This window comes from Platalea leucorodia (genome assembly GCF_965183815.1).
Source record: "Platalea leucorodia genome assembly, chromosome: 2".
NCBI classification, from domain to species: domain Eukaryota; kingdom Metazoa; phylum Chordata; class Aves; order Pelecaniformes; family Threskiornithidae; genus Platalea; species Platalea leucorodia.
The window spans coordinates 75,724,440-75,744,875 of NC_138824.1; the positions used below are offsets into that span (position 1 = coordinate 75,724,440).

General features: G+C 46.3%; 1 protein-coding gene across 4 annotated transcripts in view; it reads right to left on the bottom strand.

The window, feature by feature from the left end:
- The window catches only part of ZBED1 (zinc finger BED-type containing 1), a 168,408-nt gene extending 164,666 nt beyond the window's left edge, over positions 1 to 3,742 (bottom strand). For 2 of the 4 annotated variants that reach the window (XM_082304352.1, XM_082304353.1), the window contains exon 1: positions 2,713 to 2,853. Coding sequence is in view for 1 of the 4 variants with exons in the window: in XM_082304355.1 (XP_082160481.1) it covers positions 3,454 to 3,565 (112 nt within the window). In the remaining 3 variants the exon portion in view is untranslated. Of the gene's footprint in view, positions 1 to 2,712; positions 2,854 to 3,453 lie in introns of those variants that run through there. The other 2 variants (XM_082304355.1, XM_082304354.1) reach the window with 2 other exon arrangements.
- Between the last annotated feature and the right edge of the window lie 16,694 nt (positions 3,743 to 20,436).

Sequence of the window (20,436 nt, forward strand, 5' to 3'; positions counted from 1 at the left end):
TTCCTTGAGAAGCTTTTAAAATACAAAAATTTTAAAATATAAAATAATAAAGATAATATTATTACTATATGAACTATTTTTGTTATCAGTAGGATGACTTTCAGTGACCACATTTCCAGTGTTAATATCCTGATGTCATAATTCATGTAAGTTTGTCTTTTATCAATCCACTGATTAGATTTTTGTTTTTAAAAAGCTGTTTATATCAAGATCTTTAGTCTTTTAGGGCTTTTTTTTTTCCTCCAATTAATTAAGATTAAGCACTGTAAAAAAAAAAAAAAATCCAAGCAGTAATTTCTAATGAAACTATTAATTGTTTAGACCACTGAACACTAACACAGTTTACACTACATATCGGCAGTTATACCGTTTATGCAATTAGTACTTGGAAAAATGTTTTAACGTAAGTTAAACATACGTTCCCCTTTACTTCTGCACACTGATTTTAGTTAGCAAAGCAATCACTGACTGCACCCCCTTTATCCTCCCAGCTCTGTATTTCCCTCCCCTGAGCTTCAAGATCAGAATTTCAGGCCAACTTCCCTACTCTGTATTGTGGGGGCGGGGGAAGGCTCACTTCAATAGCGAATATTACTATCTTTTCAGTTTGCAACTCGAAACAACTACCAAGTTTTTGCACTGAATCTAGATTTCAGAGCTCAAACCGCCCTCTTTCCCAAAGATGTCTTGAATCCCATCAAGATGTGACAGAACAGACGGTCGCTTTTAAAAGCCATGAGAAAGCACAGGTGCCAAGAGCACGCCACTCTGACTAAGTTCAGGTAAAGAAAAAGAAAAGAAAAACAAAACTAATTTGATTTACTTTGGATTGAAGTCCTGAACACTTCTTCCCGGCAAGTGCAAGAAAGTAAGCTTTTCTTGGAAAATTCGGAGGCAGAAGGGCTGCACTGACACTGGACCCCTTCGCTCACCCGCAGAACTCAAGGACAAGCCACAAGGCATCTCTCTGTTTTAAGTCTTCCACAGGAGAGCTGCACCGCTGCCGCATGAAGAGGGGGAGCTGACGGGGGAACTGGGGCCAAGGAGACGGGATCGGAGGCATCGGAGACACCGCTGCCCTGCCCTGCCCTTCCCAGCCCCGCTTCACCCCTCCAGGCTCTCCCAGAGAAAGCACCCTGACAATAAAACACCTGTACCTGTGAGAGTTACGGACACCCCCTTGAAAAGATAGCGAAAATTTTAAACATACGCACTTTTCTAGATCACTATCTGGAAAAGTTGCTTGGTGGTTTCTTACAGCAAGTGTAGTTTACTGATCCAAGCTTTAATTAAGCATGTTCTAACCGACACTTTCACTTTTTGTTGCACTGCAGTCGCTATTTTGCAGTTATTATGGAAACGAGGTTCATCTGGGTAAAAAAGTTCCCATTGACAAGCTACTCACTTTTTTAAGCAGTGGCTGGACACAGCAAGTCGAAGCGAGGCAGCAGTTAACTGCCAAGAGGCAACTACTCGCAAACAAGTATCTGAGGAGGAAACTACTTGTCCTTGGAAGAAACCACCCCGCGTTAGGGCTGAAAGAAAACTTTCCATGTCTGTCAGATCTGTCCTGGTCCTACTTAGGCAGCTGCCATTTCCCAGGTTGGTTCTTCACTGCCTTCCTCCAGCATTTCCAAATTTGACACTTTTTTTTAATAGCAGCTAAGAACAGCCTGAAACAAAACACGGGTCACATTTTCGTCATGCTGTTTCTCTGTGGTTCGAAAAAAGATTTGGAAAGTGTTACACACCCTAGGCACAATACCCAGCTTTGCTCTGCCGAGAAAAACTAATGCTAGAAAAATGCTCAGATGACTTCAAACTGTACGCACATCTGCCCTTTTTGTCACCAGGGTTCTTGCGTTGGTTTGGGCGTTTTATCTCCGTCTTTTGAGAATGAGAAAGGAGAATCCCAGCCTATCGCAGAAGGATCAGGAATGAATAAAAAGTAGACAAAACGCTACCCAAGGATGCCGTGTATGACGAAATGCACAAATACACTCTTACTACGTGGTGTACTTGTCCCATCCCCTCCCCAGTACTTCAGATAGATACTCTCTAAAACAGTTTCCTCATCTGCCCCATCTCCTTACAAAAACACTATGCCCTCTCAATATTTTTTTTTTTTTTTACTGTTCCTCTAGTTAAAACTATCGACAGAGCCACAAAGGCTCACTTGCTGCTGCTAAGCAGAGAAAGTTAAAGGCACTGACTTGCACGCAGTTGTATGCTCAGCTCTGACGATACCTGACGCGTCCGTCCGGACTCACAGTTTGCTGTAAGTTTATAACCTCAGAAGCATTTTAAAGTCTTCAAGAGTTACGTGAGGAAAGAGGAAATTCGGATCTTTGTTTTCTGGTAAACTCAAAGTTTCCTCTAGTCAGTATTAAACATGCTGTTGACCCAAATCGGAAAAGTGCAGAAACACAACTTCTCCAACCCGTGACTAATCTGGAGTCCCTCGGAGAAAACTGCGAGCGTCACTCGCTTGCCAGCTCAAAGGCTGTCAGCGGTGACAGCCGGTATCAAAGACTGAGCTTTCGCTCCCCTCCCGCAGCGGCCGGGGCCGGGAGGCTACGGCCTGCGGTCCCAGCCGCCCCGGCGGGCGGAGGCGGCTGCCGGCGGGGCCGGTGCCGGGGCGGGGGCACGGCGGGCGGCGGCGGCCGGGCCGGCGGGAGGCTGCCCGCCGCTGCCCGCCTTCCGAGCACCTACCTGGGCGGAGGGAGGCTGCGCCCGCGCGGCTCTGAGCCGAGGTCTGAGGCGAAACCTTCAGAAAGCAAAAAAGAGGAAGAGGAGAAGCGGGGACCCCCGGCCCGCGGAGCCCCCGCGCCGCCTCCCGAGGCCGCAGTCAGGCCGGCGTGCAGCCAGCCGCCCGTCCCGGGCCCGGCCCGGCCCCCCGCCCCGCCCCGCGTCCGGGGCGGCCGCGGCCCGGGGGCCGGACGGGGCGGTAGGGGCCGGGGCCCGCCGCCCGCCGGCGGCGGCGAGGGCGGGGCCCGGCGCGGCGGGGGCGGGGAGGGCGCCCCGCCAGCCGCAGCCACCCCCCCCCCCGGGCCGCTGCCCTCGGGCGGCGCGGTGGGCCCGGCCCGGCCCGGCCCGGCCCAGACCGCGGAGGGGAGCGCGGGAGGAGCCCGGCGGCGGCCGGGCCCGGGCCGGGGCCGCCGCGGTGCCTCAGCCCCTGCCCCGCTGCGGGGGAAGCGGCGCGGCCCGGGCGACCCGCCGCTGCGGCCAAGGTCGCGGCTGCCCTGGCCTGTCCTCTCCTCTCCTGCCCTGTCGGGGCCGCCCCCGGCCGGGCCGCGAGGTCCCGGCCCCGCGCTCCCCGGGACAGCGGCGCTGCCGCCCCCGGGGCGGCTGGGGGGAGGCGCGGCAAACTTTCCCCCTCCCGGCGGCGGGGGCTGCCGCCCCCCGGCCCGCAGCCGCCCCGCCCCGCCCCGCGGCGCCGGCTGCGGTGCTCACCTGGGGCCGGGGGGCAGCGCGGGCGGAGGCGGCGGCGCAGCTGGTGCAGGATGACGAGGAGGCCGACGCGGTACACCCGGAGCAAGGGCACCAGCGCAGACAATAGCGACATGGCCGCCTCCCGCCCCGCGGCGGCTGGCTCGGGGCGAGGCGGGGAAGGAGCGCGGCGGGCCGCCGGCCTGCGCCGGGCACGGTGGCTCTCGGCCGCCGCCGGGCCGGGGCGGGCCGGGGGGGCGCGGCGCGGCCCGCAGCCAGCGGAAGGGAAAGGGCCGCCGCTGTCACAGCAGCGCCCGGGCGCGCCGCGGCTCCCGCCCTTCTGGGCATGTGCGGCGGGGGAAGGGCCGCGCCGCGGCCGGCGCGGGGAGGGAAGGGGCGGCGGCGGGCGGACTGGCCGCCGGCAGCGGCGGGGCGGCGGCCGGGCCCCCGCCGGGGAGCTGGGGAGGGGGCGAGGGCAGCGGCGCGGCGCTCGGCGGCGGCGTGACTCAGCAGCGAGAGGCGGCGGCGAGAGCGGCCCGGGTCGGGGCGCGGAGGCTGCGGCTGCCAGCGCTGCCACAGCGGCAGGCGGGCAGCAGCGCCCGGGCGGGGGCGGGGGGGAGGCAGCCGCCGCCGCCTCAGAACCCCGCGGCCGAAAGCGCCCGCCGAGCCCCCGCACCATTTCCCGTCCCTCTGGCAGCCACGGGGCGCTGCCGCCGACCGCAGGGGCAGGGCGGGGGCCGGGCGCGGCCCCGACCCCTCCGGCCCGCTCCGCCGGCGGCCGCGGCTCCGGCGGGCACCGATTTCTGCCACGGCGGCTGTACGTGCGCAGCCCCCCTGCACCAGGCGCCTGAACGTCGCCCCGGCCTCGCCAGCGCGTTGTGCCCGGCCCTACGCGGCGCACCGCGCGGGTGATCTCGAAAGCGTGGCACCTCTCGGTCCTCAGCCCGGTTTTTAAGGCGGCGAGGACGGGGGGCAGGCGAGCAGGTCCCACCGACCCGCTCTGCGGGCAGGCGGCGGGTTTCGCCACAGGAAACGCAGCGCTGACGTCGTGGGTTTCATCCCCCGCGCTGGCAGTGCCTCATGCGTGGCGACGAGCCTCGATATCGATACAAAACAAAAACTGCCGACAGTCCTTTCACAAGAGGAGACGTTGACCTATATATTCAATTTCAGATCCTTAGGTAGCAGTTTGTCTTTGAGGACGGTGGGGAGCCGTGCAAAGTTCTGGAAGTGCATTTGAAATGTAATCTCCTCCTCCCCTTTAAAAAAAATAAACATACTTTCTAGAAGAAATACAATTAACAATACCCTTTTTCGATGTCGGATCAGATTGCTCAGCAGAACTGACTGTCTCCTCAGAGATATGCATAAAGTAAAAGCATGGTGTGTAGTTGCTCCGGGACAAAACCAACCATTTAATTTTATGTATCTCTGGTGATTTTTTTTTTTTTAAATTAACACATGGAATTATGCAAACATAAATAATAAGCAGAACGTCATGAAGTCACATCAGTGAACAATTCATTCTTAATGTATATTGTTCTCAACGATGTACTGAGTGGTAGAAAGAGCATGACAAAAAAAGACACGAAAGAAGAAACGCTGACATTTAGTAAAAGTGAATTATTCTTTCAGTTTACCTCAGTAAAAATCAAATCTCGACTCCTTTATGTTGCTTTACATCCTTTTCTCAGAACTACAGCATTAATGAAAGCCCTTTGCAACATTAAACCGTGAAACTTGCCTGCAGTGTATTTACATGATCTGTATATAAATATACCATTCTTTCTCAGGTTTTCTAGTATAATAAAATCAATTGATGTGTATTCAAGTTATGGAAATAAAAACTCCTCTGTCTTTTTTCAGACAACGCTATCCAAAGCCTTAGATAGGTTAACATTATGGTCTTACCGGTTCCACTACTTTTTCTCAAGGTGTTAAAATCATTTTCAACCCCCCATGAGTCAGGAGTACGGATTCCAGAAAGGATGAGGAAAATTTGTTCCAACACTATATTAAATTATTTTTTCTAAAGGCTGATGGGACAGAAAGTGGAGGAGAAGTGAAAATATTAACAAAAGGCTGTAGGTCTTTGATTCTTTTCAAATACTGTCTTGTAATACATCCTAATTTTATTTACACAATCATAGAATCATAGAATCGTTAAGGTTGGAAAAAACCCTTAAGATCATCGAGTCCAACCGTTAACCCAGCACTGCCAAGTCCACCACTAAACCATGTCCTCAAGCACCACGTCTACCCGTCTTTTAAATACCTCCAGGGATGGAGACTCAACCACTTTTCTGGGCAGCCTGGTCCAATGCCTGACCACCCTTTCGGGGAAGAAGTTTTTCCTAATAGCCAACCTAGAACTTCCCCTGGCGCAGCTTGAGGCCTTTTCCTCTCGTCCTATCACTCGTTACTAGGGAGAAGAGACCGACCCCCACCTCGTTACAACCTCCTTTCAGGTAGTTGTAGGGAGCAATAAGGTCTCCCCTCAGCCTCCCCTTCTCCAGGCTAAACAACCCCAGCTCCCTCAGCCGCTCCTCATAAGACTTGTGCTCCAGACCCTTCACCAGCTTCGTTGCCCTTCTCTGGACACGCTCCAGCACCTCCATGTCCTTCTTGTAGTAAGGGGCCCAAAACTGAACACAGTCACCATCTTCACTTATTGATATTTTGGGTTTTTTCTTGCAATCATTAACTGCAAAGCCTCGAGTATTGGGGCTGGAATCTTGTCCATCTACTTTAGATACTTCACTGAGACATTATTACCTCAAGGAAATTTTAGGTGCCTGAGCCCTGGGAGGGATGAAAGGAGCAATCTAATTGCCTCAGCTTTGCCGTACAGGCAGCGGACAGAGAGAGGCACTTCAGAAGACCTGCAGAAGATGACTGCTCCCTTTGAGGTGCTTAGAGGGCTTCCTTCCTTCCTTCCTTCCTTCCTTCCTTCCTTCCTTCCTTCCCCCGACGGTAAGTGAACTTACAGCACCAGTGGGCAGAGCCAGCCTGCGGTTAGAGCACAGATACCCTCTTGGAAAGTCGTCAGAAGCACTAGCAACGCTCCATCCACACATGCTGCAGCCTATCCGTCCCTCCTGCAGGACTGGCACTAATGAAGCAGTATGTGATCATAGTGCTTCCACCCACATTTTGCATAAAGATGCATAAAGCCGTAAGAAAGGAAGTGGGTGATGTTTCTAGACTCTAATTAAGCCCTGAGCTCAAACTTCCCAGCAGAATGGCATAATCAGCAACCATCAGGTAGCCTGGATGGTAGGTGTTGCAGCTGAGAGCCTGTGCAGCCAGGAACGCGCAAGGCACGGGGCCACATCAGAGCAGACAAAAGCGAACCCAAGGATAGCCTAGCAGTTCAGATGCTCTCTGGCACGGGGTGGAGGGTTATGAGGTTATGGCCTATTTTTCTTGTTTGTTCCATGACAAGCTCCCGTACGACACATCTTTTCCACGTATGTGGGTTTGCTCCTCTTGATATGAGAACTGGAACCAACAACCCCTTGTATCCACCACGTGGTGGTTCAAGCTCAGTAGGAGAGGTCGATGCTTTTTGCCCAAGCATGGCACAATAGTTGGGGCAGTCTCGTAAGGTGCTGACAGTGTCACATCAGTCACTCTCAACTGGTAAAATGTACACTTCCACTCCCCTGCTTAGCTCAAGATGTGCTCTCTGCATTTCGCACGTGTGTCGAAGCTGATGGCCCACACTGGAAGAAGCAAGACATAATTCTGACTGCTGCTGATTTTTCAGGCTTCTAAAAGGGATTTAAATGCTTGTCTTCCTAAGCTGGATTGCAGAGGGACTTGAGGCAAGAGATAAGTGCCTGTCTTCCCAAAACAGGATCTCCTTAACATGTGGGAGAATAAAGTTAAATGCCTGAGGAGCTTTCAGGTTCAGTAGGGAGGTGCTCACAAGATTAGGCAGTGCTGGGAAACAGTCGGTTGGGGCTGCATCTGGAATTCATGTGGGGTTTTGAGCACCTGCAGACCACTTTGACAGGCTGCATATGCTTTTTCCCACACACACACCCCCTTTGCAAAAAAAGTCATTTTAGGTACTCCCAAACTAGGCATCATCTTACCTAGCACTGGGCACTTGAGTACAGCAGGACCGTACGGAGCAGTAAGGTCGTAGCACCCTCCGTAGCAGCTTGGGGATGGTCAGTTCCCTAGAAGGGGAAAGAAACTTTGCCAAGGGAAGAGGTGTCTGCAAGCTACACGGTAGAAAGGCCCAGGAACTGAGAGCAGGCTCCTCTGCTGTGGGCAATCATCTGATGGGACACATTTATTTTTCTTTAGTAACACTGGGGGAGATAGTAGATGGGTGTAAGACCGACCTTCTGTGTAACAGAACCAGTGCTACGGTGCCCATGATTGGGATGGCTTTTGATCCCTCTCAGTCTTTTTCAGATATTTCACTTTTCAAGAAAATAGTCACCTTGGGAAAAACTGGCCATTGCCGGCGTGGCTATAGTCATAAGGATGTGAAGCCCAGGAACACAGTAAAGAAAAGAAATCGGAGTTTTTCTAGCCTAGCATTTAAGTTCACGGATACAGGGGGACAGAGTTGCAGTCCACGTTCCCTGAAGAGCCTAAGCTTTTTAGACTAGAGAAGAACAGGACGAATTGTAGGCTAATAAGTGCAAACAGAGTTCTGGAATAGGGACAGCTTCCCCTCTTCAACCAAATGTTCAAACCACTCAGCTCTTATGCAAGAAGCACAGCGTGCTTATTACTGCCGCTCAGGTTTGTTAAAGTGACCACCCCTGCAGCGACTGTTGTATTCGTGCATCTGAGTATTCAGCGCATGTGGCACTTTCAGGAGGTATCTATCTGGTCTGGAAAGCCTGGAGCATGAGTAGTTGGGGCTGGGTTTGCATCCCCCCCCAGTACCCCTACTCCATATCAGGCAAGATCAGAGCATCCCCCCTGCAGTTCAGTCAAGACTCAGAGACCAAAGAGTCAGAAGATGGCACGCAGAAAAAAGCAATAACAAAAATAAAAAATAAAAAAATAAAAAAGAATTTCCCAAACACATGTGTTTGTTTACCTACAAAATTTCTGCAGGAAGGCAAGTATAAAGCAGGTGAGCTGCTAACAAAAATACACAAGCTTTTGTTAAAAACAACGTCTGTCATAAAGCACTTAAAAATAGTAAATCTATTTAGAATTGAGTATAGGGGTATTAGCAGCCTACAAACTGTACTGGGCAACTTGACCTGGTGAATTGGCTGAAAGAATAACAAAACATCTGGAAATTCTAGGTGTAGCCAGGACTAACCAGCATTATTTCAGCAGTGGGAAATCAGTTCTCACATGGTTCCGGGACTTTATTTGAAAATGTCCATAAGTAGATAAACTTATTAACCTACATGAAGTTTCAAAAGCCCTTTGACAAGATCCTGCGCACAAAGGATGCTAAGCAATCGGGGGATAAGATCCAGCATGTTTACAAAACAGAAGAAAAGAAACAAAAACCTACACTAAAATGAGAGCAAAACAAAGTGATTGACTTTCATCGGGAAATCAGAGCAAAATAACAGCAGGGTGTCAAGTTTCCATACCACATCCAACCCTGGCTTGTGCACTCCTTAATGTCTTGGATGGGGTAAGGGAAAAGCTGTTGCAGCAAAATGGCACAGCATTATTTCTATTAGTCAATGGGAGAGGAGCAGGGGAATTTCAGACAGATTTAAACAGGAGAAGTGGACTGGCAATATTCCAACACTGATAAAATAATGCTATTGAAAAAAAAGATTAATTATGCCCACTATAGAAATGGATTTGTTGACAGTTAGTTCATTTGTGTTAAAAAATATCTAGTGTCAATAATTGCCGTGTGGTTATTTCAATGTTTGTATAGCGATGTCTGCAAGCACCTGTGGCATACCCTGTGCAACACTGCCCGACGCATAGCTAAGAGGATTTTGTTAGGGTTCAGCAAACAGCCAAGAAGATGGCAAGAGTTTTCCATGACACCAGGTCCTCCATGTGTCTTTGATCCCTTCCCTAGCAATACTGTAAGATAAACACGTCTTTCATCAGAAACTCGGTTAGCACCATTCTAATGTGAAGGAAATAAAAAAGCAGAATTACCCCTCGCAAACTGGATATCACAAGTTGATCTGCACCTGTATTTTTGTTGCATCTGCTTGCAAGAATACTTGAGTACCACGTACAACAATATTGCACAAGGAAAGGTTTGTGGGGAGAACATAGCACGCCATACACGTAACCCTGCCCGTCCCCTTAGCAGAACGGGGCTATGACAACACCGCTACTGTTAGTATTCCAGCTTCAGTATCAGAGTTCACTGGTCTCATCCATGCTGTCTGCGGGCACTTCCCTGAAGACTGAGCTCGCCGCTGTCGCAGCTGGCCAGCCGGCCTCGGGAAGCGGCGAGACCGAATCCCACAAAGATGTGGGAGCCTTCGTTTGGGCATGCCGGCTGCGTTAGGTCCCACCCATTATAGATAAGCAGGTGACTCCACGCCATAAGCAGGGCTTCCTCACACTGATGACAGATGGGTGGCCAGGTCAAGGAAGCTAGGAGATGGAGTTTGGATGTCAGGATCTTCAGAGACGTACAGAAATGGCCAAAGCGGCAAGGACTGTGCCACACAGAAACGCGTGTGTGGTCGGCGCTGTGGCTGATGTTTTAGACAGTCCAAGGGGCATCTTCTGCTGCCTAAAGAGGGTAATTCTTACCTGTTGTGAACTCTTCATACAGCTTGAAGTGACCTGTCTTTGTGCCCCAGTCTGTCTGCGTGTGCCTCACACCAGTGTGAAGATACTTTTCCTCACGTATTCCTGTTTTGCCAATTGACTTGTTAGTTCGGAGCTAATACATGTTGTCTTTAGGACCCACGCTGCTTTTGTACTTAACTGCACAGATTTCCTGGGCTCCTTGGGGGCAGGTCCTGCCCGCAGCACTCTGCGACTTCAGCATGGGAAGAGCACCTCTTATTTTTTTTGTTGTTGTTAAAGACTGGCTGGGGTGTTTCCGACTGCCTGTCTCTAGGCTGCGGCATAGGAGAGAGCAAACGCGGTGATGGATAAAGAGATGCGTAGAACAAGCTGGAGGGAAGAAGATCAGGCCAAAACACAATGCAAATGCTGAGCAAAGGAAGACATGCAGATGACAGAAAATAGTTGTGAGAAAGGCTAGAGGTGGGTTGGCTTTGGTTTAGCTTTGCTGAAAAATGGTACAGCCCACCGCTAACCCAGATCATGGCATGCAGTGGGAAGGATGAAGATGGGCAATTTTCTGGTCTGTAGGGTCAGGACGTCTGCAAGCAAGCGGAGCTGAGCCGCCCTGGTGCAGTAAAAGCGTCCTTCCTGCGACAGGGCTAGGGCCGGGGCCGGGGCCGGGGCCAGCTGCCCCCCGTGATCCCAGGCGGAGGTCTGCTCGTGGGGTCTGCGGGGAGGTGGGCCATGAACAGGAGGGATGCGTACAGTGTCCTGAACTGGGAGGTGCCTGGAGCCCGCTGTTACCTTTCTCCCTTCTATATCGAATATACTGAGGGATTATAGAGAATCAGAGAGAGCCTGGCAGTTCTTTAAGCCCTCTCTGCACTTCTTTTTATCACTTTTCTGGCACAGCTGCTTTGCACTCCTCTTTGTCAATGGGTCCTGGCTCCTGAATCTCCCTAACCAGCTGCGGCTGGTTTCTATAAAGCCCCTCAGCGGCCTCTGCACTGTTACTTCTCCTTGTCCTGGGAGAGCCAACGCTCTCTCCCGTTTTTCCCAATTCCATCTCACTTTACTTTCTAATCACCCGGACAAACCTGTCTCTCTATCTGCCTACAATCACTGGATTCCCCATTCCCTTGATCACACCTGCCTGTCAGTTGTCCAAAAAGATTACGTACGCCTTGAATTTTCCACTTACTTTAATAAATGAATGATTGCAGCGTTATATAACTTGTTTATGTTTGGCTTGTGCAGTAATGGTTTGGATTTTGGCTATTGTATAGCGTTACATTAATTTACTAAGCACAAAGCAACTGTGTAAAAAGCTAGCAAGGCCAAGAAATGAACAGACTCAATGTTTTAAATTTAAAGGGAAAAGTTAAACAAAAGAATAAAGAGATCCTGGTATTCTTGAGGACAAATTCACACGTGACATAGGGGAGGTAAGAGGAGACATCTGAAAAACCATTTCTCATTCCTTGTCCTTGGGATGATCCAAACCTCTGTAAACACTGAGATTTATTTTTCATTCTTCATCTCATTTTTGTTAGTATAAAAGCAAATCATAGTGTCATCAGTGCCGAACTGCCTTAAGAACGACTGCAGAGAAGATTCAGCCGGGCTCAGACTTTACACTTTCTCCTCTAACACTTGTCTGTGAGGAAGCATAAAATGTTCCAGAATTGTAGTTTGACCCCCTAGAATATACGCACGAGAAATTATCAAAGACAATTCATTCTGCTGATAAAAATAAAGGCTGGAGAAAGCCAAGGGCTCCCTGACAGTTGTTAAGAACACACTTTCAGAATTGTCTGAAGATGTCTGATTCCGATTATAAATATATTAGCCTTCATATTTTTCAGAGGTAATAAACTATTTTGATTACACATAATAAGTTACTTACGATAGTTTAATTTCTATTAAGACAGCAGTTTAATTCAACATCATCATCACATCCCAGTCTGCTGAGAGAGTGCAGAATGAGAGATTGGCCATTTTAAAAAATCTTTCACTAGAGACACACAAAGTGGGTATTTCTCAGTCGTCTGGCTGCCCCGAGAGCCGAGATTGCTCGAGCCTCATAGATAACGTTCGGATTCCCACGAGGCACAGTGGTTAGAAACGGTGCATTTCAGATTCTGGATTAGTCTTGGGTTTGTATTGTTTTCTAATTTGCTGCTGCTGTTTCAGTAATATCAGCCATTTACATCCAGTATTTAATGACAATAAGCCTAACATAAAGGACTCGGCTATCACTGCTTCTATATATGTTAGATATATTTTTAGTTTCTGTGTTTGTGTTTTTTTTGTGTAAGAATATGCTTTTAAATACCAGCATGACATTATAAAATGACATAGGTAGTTCACATGCATAAGAAGCTTTTAAAACTAAGATTTAAGACTGTTTTATAACGAGTATTTTTTATCTAGTAAAAGGCCTTAATCCAAACCAACCAATAATTGAAGAGTTGTAATCTTTAAAGCTACTCTTAAAAAAGTAGGCTGTTTTTTTTCTAGAAACTCGCAAAAGACCATCACCCAGTGATCCACTACATGTCACTCTGACTGTTAATTGATAAGTTTAGGATAAGCTGCTTTAGCATTGCAGAACATTTTATTCCACAACACCAGCTAGAAGATGGTTTCCTACCCCCTGCCATCACTTCAAAGCAGATTTATATGAGGTGTAGATTACTAAAGTGAGTTTAGACAACTTCTTGTAATAAAAAACAGGCTATACATATATATTGTAAACATATAGGCACATTTAGGTGTACAGACAGATAAAATAACATTTTGAAATTTCATTTAGCATGTGGAAAGGGAATGGCATTTCCTGCACCCAGGACTTAATAGGGAAGCGTTTACAGGGGTTGGTTTGTGCTATTACTTCTTTCCTCAAAAGAGTAGGGATCTTCTATATAAATCACGTTGCAGCATTGTTACTACTTTGAATAGAAGAGTTACATTGGCTATAACATGCACTTGTTACACAAAAATTATAGGTGGAGAGCAAATTCTCCTGGTAACCACACATTCAAGTCACAAGCCTTAGCAAACAGGTTTTTGTCTATCAGAAGTGTAAACCCAGGCGCCTTTACTACTGTTCTAGATTAAAGAAAGGCAAGCAACCAAAACCTTACATTACGCACAGGATGAGTGGCTTTATGCTCACGATGTCGCTGGCTGGGTTTCTAATTGCAAAACAAGGGGGTTTCCTGCAACTTGCATGCTAGGTCTTGCACCCATCTTGCTTGTGGCTAGCCTGTCTTTTATTGGGGTTTTGCTTCCTAATAATGAGATTATTAAGAGCCAATTCACTGTGTTTAAATATTTTTTTTTTTTCAAGGAGGAATCAAGGTAAAAAGTACATTTTGCATCTGGCTTTCTTTGCTTTTTGTTTGTCACAACATCAACCATGCCCTTGTTTTGCATTGTCTTGCAACCAGCTGTTTACAATAAGCCAGCAATAGCAATCAAGGATCTGATTCTCTCTCTCTTGCTGTTGCTGATTAAATAGGGAGAGTATGAACCAAAAGAGAACTTGACTGCTTAATCAAAATAGAGTTTATTTACAGAAAAGAGCATAAATTTGGCTATAGTCAGGCCCAAAGAAATGGCTTTTTTTACCTGCAGGTTTAGTTTTCCCTCTATTTTATTATTAACTGTTCCTGCTCTAATTAAAAGGTTAATTCAAATCATGATGTTACAAAAGAAAATTTTACTCAGCTTCAGAAATGCGTATGGATGAATGCATGATCTGTAGTTCAGGGATGGGATCAAGCACTGAACAGCCACATTGGATGTGATGGAAGATCAGCACAGATTTGTATATATCTGTTAAAATGACCAGGACCAGATATCGTGGAGGGAAGTTTAAAATCTTCTCAGCAGACAATATCTCCTACACAGTAATCTCCGCTTTCCTTCTCATCTCCACCTATTATACTGATACTTAGTAATGGTTGTTAGACTAAAACTTTGAAGATTTCATATCCATTTTTTTGTCTTGCTGGCATTAATTGTCTTTTTAAATATATTTGATATGTAATGATTCTCCAAATTAGTTTTGCATTTTATTAAGTCTCTTCTAGTTATGCTGTGTTTCATGTATATGATTATATACATTGTGCCACAAAGTATTTTAATGTTTTATAATGTACCACCTTCTGATTTCATTGCATAGCCCTTTATTTCTGTACTATGAGGCAGGAAAGCAAAATTCCCAGTCTATCTTTAAACCACTTATTATTTTATATACTGCTTTTTTGTCTTACTCATTTCCTGTTTACTGTAAAAGATCTTTTATGTCTCTTCAGAGGGAGTTCACGATACAACACAATCTGTTAACTTTTATTTAGACACCTCCTGTTCAAAGTGTACTACGGAGTGTCTATTAATGTAACTGAGACTGATATACAGAAAGAGGTGTCAGTATAAAGAATATTTCGTATATTTACAGCGCGAAACTGCAAGTGTAAACTAGGCAGAGATTAAAGTACGAGCATTAAGTGAACCACGGATAAGAGACGTTCTTGTTAAGGCCTGCACAGAATTGGCTAGTCATACCGTGCTGCGCTCTTCCCTATTTTTAACTGCAAGATCATATCAAAATACAGATGACAACTGCACTAGATGTTTTCCTAAAATTCTGCTCCCAGGCTCTGTTGGCTGTCTCCAGCACTGGCGCACCTCATTACAGGCATCCAGCCCTGGCTTTAGAGGGTGAAATCTCTTCACATGCTGAGAGTAACGAGATCGGTACTGCCGACGGAGACGAGCCAGAACCTTATCTAGTGCCACAAAATGCCTTGGATAGCATCTGCTCCCTGATCAGCACACAACAGTTCTCCATCTGTGCCATTCTCCAGCCGTACTCCGGGACCGCATCACCCCTTCACCAATTAGGCCACTATGCTGCTAAGGACAATTTGTAAGTAATATTTTTTCTGCACTTTCTTTTTCCAATTACTATTGTTTGCCGCTTGAGAGAGGGAGCGAGAGAGGAAAAAAACAAAGAAAATGATGGAATGAGTTCTTGAAACATTTTAAATATAAGCCTTGGTCTCAACTTTTCCTCTTTAATTATCTGCTGCTGCTACTTGGAATTTTCAGGGCTGTTTGAGCCCTGTAATAACTTGTTTGATTTATAGTTATAATGATTTATTCCTGCTGGGGGGGGAAACCATGCTGATTACTTCTCTCTTGTTTTTGCTGTGTCATTCTCTAGGCTCATAGTATGTATTGCAATGTTTTTTCTAAAAAAATAAAAAAATCAATCAATATAATTTTCTGAAAGCAAACACTTGATGTACACATTGATACACAAGCTGCAAACTATATCATATGTGAAAATAAACGCACCTGTTGAGTGTACAGATGCTTCAGGCTATTTCCCAGAAAAATACATTTTTCCATATACCAAGAATCAGATGTGCTCTCTGTTATTTTCTTGCTTACATAGAGCAATCTATTGCAATCTATTATCTTATTTGCTTTTTTGCTATGCACTAGGCTAATAGTTTCAATGATTTTCCCTTAATAACGTCAAGCCATTTTTCTGGTCATTGCGCTGGATGATGGTCCTACTTAGTACATATAGTGTAGCTTGGGTTTTTTTTTTTTCTCCCAGATCAACCAGTTTCCATTTATACACACTACAATGATTCCAGTAGAAAAGCCAACCAACTGGATGTTTTTATATATGGTTGGTTTGAGTTCTTTGGATGAAATTTATTCACCCTTTAGAGAGGGCGAAGAAGTACATCCTTTTGAGTGCTCGGGAGGTGATTTTTTGCTGCATTCAGGCCTCCTGCACAAAGGGGAACTTTGCTCTTCTTTCAGTATTAGCATTGTGCCTGCAAATAGAAATAATTTTACCTTCAATTAAGCTTGCTATGCATCAGTGGCACACTACTGACTTCAAGTTTATTCTACATTTACAACAGAGAGGAGAATAGGTTTCACTGCCCTGAAGATACATTTCTTGATAACTTGTAGACACTAATCAAAAAAACTAATCCAGATTATTAGTGACAAAAACCCACAGGCATCTGAAGTGTGGAGTGATTTAATCACCTCTGTCCAGCGTCTCCCGAAATTATCATTAATGATGACAGGCAATATTTGTTTCAGGGGAAAATAGGCGTGCAGGTAGCGATGGCACACACAGCCTCCTCCTTCCATCAGCTCTGCTCTCTGCTGCGCATTAACTCATTTTCTTGTCTAGGAATCACTCCACGGATTGACTGGTTTTATTTACCAGCCTTCCTAGGCAGAGCTTGGAAATGAGAAAAAAGTGTGGCACCTTGTCTACCTAGTCATTTATTATATTGCTTCCTTGCTTCAGTCCACTCCCTGCAAAGCTTTTGTTTCTCTTTCTTCTTTGCCTTGTACCTGCACTTCAAGCGTAAGGCTGCTGCCTCTGACATCTCTACAGAGAAGCCTGAAGCCGTGCTCTCACGTCTCCGTGCATAGACTCTTCCGAGGAGCTGGCTGGGGAGCGAGGAGGGTCACTACCGGAATACCAACCTCTCCTGGTTGCCGGCCAGCGCCAGCAGTATCACTGGCAGTCTGGAGAGCAGAAGAAATCCTCCCGTAATAATTTTGTAATACTTAGTGGATTTGCAAAATTTTAGGCTTTGCCTATTTGTCGGTGTCCTTTTTTATTTGCTTATAGAATAAACTCATTGAAAATATTCAAATCTAAGAAATTAGCCCTAGTATGCATCTAGAAAGAAATATATCTACTAAGATCAGTGACAATTACATGACAAAACCTCTATGGACTAATTAGTGGAGTCAGCAAACAGACATTGGTTTCCTAACAGGGATTTTTTCTTTTCTGATTCCACCCCCCACCCCCCCGATAATCTGCCAGTTCCTCAAGCATATTTCTTCACCTCCTAATATTCTGAAAGGCACCGTTACTGTCTCCTGCATCTTTAGCACCCACCGATTCCAATCAAAATAGCAGCAATGAAGATGGATACCCTCTGTCAGGCATTGCTTCATCTCCTAGCAGAGCAAGGAGGGCAAAGCCAGTATCATAAATCACTTTCCTTAGAGGGTATAGTCAAGTGACATGAGAAGTTAAAGGCATAAAATGAAGTTTCAACTTCACCTGTCATTTTCTGTGTCACAGAGTGGCAAAACCCCAGCCGTGCATACAGTCCAGCTCAAGGAAGAAGAGGGGCTGCACAGTCTCATGGCCCATACTGCCAACTATTTCCCTGAAAGTCCTGGTGCTATGGCCAGGCTGCAAACCCTCTGTCAAAAGCTAAGTGGCAGCTGTTAATATCTTTACAAGAAGTACATAAAATGCTCAGGCTGAGAATTTTCTCTGGTAACTCATTAAGGGTAAGACTCGAAGCCCAGCAAGTCTGTCAAACACATCTCGGTAGGCTTTGGTTCTCTTTGGACATGACACCCAACTGCAGAATGAAAAGAAAGGGCAGAGCTGGCCAGAATATTCAAGAATATTGAAGAAGGGAGGCTGGGGAGGGAGGGCTGGCTGGAAATACCCAGCACCCTTTCAGGTCTGTAACAATAGATGACAAACAGAAAACAAAACAGCAGCCGAAATAACCTTCCAACACAAAAATGTTTCTCTCCATTGATCGTAATGAAAATGCCTTGTTTTTCTCCAGCAGGCTCTTTGAGCAACCTGGGAGCCAATCCTCTATCTTCTAAATCCTTGAGGGTCTTTTCAGCCCTCAGAGTGGCCAGCCTGCTTTTGGGGCAGGTTTCCCAAGAATGAAAAAATGCAGCAATAACTAAAATGTAAGTGCTGTAGAGGATCTCTCCTCCAAATTAGGATTGTTCTGCTTTAGCACTAAACTCTGCAACACTGCCTTTGAGTCTCAGATTTATTTACTGACCACAGCACCCCTGTAATTAAGCTGTGGTTTTGCTCCAGAAAGTGAACCCAGGAAAAAAAATTGAAATAAAAGCATCCTGTGATTCCACATAACTGCAGGCCAAATGATATCCTCAGTTACCCTTGTAGAATGCCATTAACTGTCGATGGGGTTGCAGAGGTGTAACTGGAAGGTGGATTTGGCCTGCAGAACCGTAAATCACCTGGGACAGCAGCTAGAAAAACACCAGTTGACCTGCGTAGCCCGAGCCAAGCTGCGGAGCTGGCGGGTACGGCTAAATCACGTTGTAAATGTATAAACTGAAAAAAATGTTCCAGATGGTGTGTTCTTCCCCTTAAATCCTCTCAGCTCTCACCTGGGGATGTGAATATCTCTAGACATAGTCATACAAAGAGAGGCAATACTGAAGAAAAAAGAGTCTTGTATACAAAAAAAGATTTGAGCTCATACTTAAATGGTTTACTGGAAAAATGTTAAACTTTCCATACATATTTTTTTTTTAATATCAATACTCTTATTTTTCTCTAGTCTCATAACCTAACCAAGAAGGGAACAGGTCAAATGAATGTTGGCTTATAAAATGAGAGACATTTTATGCTTTGCTAAGATCGCAGCGCTGAGATGTCTGATGTTAGAAACAATGGAGCAAAAGATTTAAATGACTGAATACTATTTTAGAATAAATTTGTCTTTCATAAGTCGCATACACAAGAAGAAAATAAAAATTAAGGAAAATTGCTCAAATGAAAAGCATAAGCTGTGAATATCAATAGACTACAATATGTAGGCTTGCATATTCTAGCTGCCATTGCTCTATTTGGCTTCAGAAACAAAATTATTTAGGATAATTATAATTACCGCTGGTAAGAATTTCCACGCTCGGGGAAATGCTAACATTCCAACATTTGTTTTCATGCTGAATCAAATAAAAAATTCAAATTCCTCTCAGAGAGAAATTCTGAAGAATTATGATTCTTAGGTATTAAATACAGATACTGTCAAAATGCTATCCGACATATATCAGTATCCGCAGCATCTAGTAGGAACATATTGTAATATTTAATTTGGTATTCCAATATGATTACAAAGTCAACATGAAAGGAACAGGAAAATTAAACACATCCAGGTCACAAAGTAGAATATTTTGATGTTGAACAAGGATGTTGGGGTGAGATTTTCACCACTGGAAATGTTTGCATTTTGAAAAAAAAAATATTTGCTGACAGTAAACTTTTTCATCCACTATTGTTTTACTAGCAAAGTTTTGACACCTTTCAGCACTTCTTCTCTTTGACAATATCCTGATCGTGCAGTTTGTCTTTCCTTCTCGCTTCCTTCCTTCCTTTACATTAGTACGATGACAAAGCAGCTTTGTTACTGTATTTGGATATTTTTTTTACAGTGCCTAGTTATATAGAAACCTTCACATCTCTGGATTAATGTGCAAAATTGAATCCTCACAAAATCCAAGCGAGGCGAGTAAGCAGATAAAATGATGGACAAAGAGAGGTGTGTATTTAAGGGGAGAGCTAGGATTAGAAGCAGCGTAGCCCTGGGTCTTACACCGTGCTTCAGACTGTCGTGCCTCTTGAAAAATGGCTCAGTGCATCAGCTCACAGAAGAGATCGGCCAGCTGAAGCGCCATGCATAAAACCAGATTTTCAGTGTATTTCTGACAACACAGCTCATGCACGTGGGAGCGCACGTAGCGGGAGGTGCACCTTCACGAGTCCTTTAGTTCAGATCCAGGAGCGCTCCTCTTGAGGCAGAGCTCCCGCCTGTCCCAGCAGCCTGCCTGGCTTGCGCCCCGGAGTCATCTGGGCTACAGCAGAAGAGGCCCCCCACGAGATACTCCTAGGGTGTGTAGGTATTCAGGCCATACCATCAAACTGGTCCAAAGTAAAAACCCCTGGAGTACCAGCTCCTATTTCCTCCCGTCTGATTCTGCTGAGCTAGCGCGGATGTAGCCATAAAAATCCACGTGCCATCCACCGTATTTGGAATATTCCTGCAACTATTAGTTAAGATTGGACCTTTCTGAAAGTATTTGTGAAGCATAATCCTTAAGAAATGTGGTTGAGACGCTATGGAAAGATACAAGTCCTATTGCACAGCACAGTGTAGGGTAACGTAGGTGCACCCATGTTATCTACCCACACAGGCAGTGCTTACACTGGGACGCAGAGCAGTGCTCCTACACTCCCTGACCCATCTCTGTAACCCCTTCGTCTGCTTCTCCATAGCTGGAAACTGGGTACTCGGGCAGGATGTCTTCTGTGACCCCTCACGGGGGTTGCCTCAGCTGGACGAGGAGGCGACCAGCTCTCCTGACCCCACTCAGGAAGGCCTAGTTCCTTGAAACCTCAAGCTGCAGCGCACAATATCCTGCTGTTCTCCTCCTGACAGGGAACGGCAT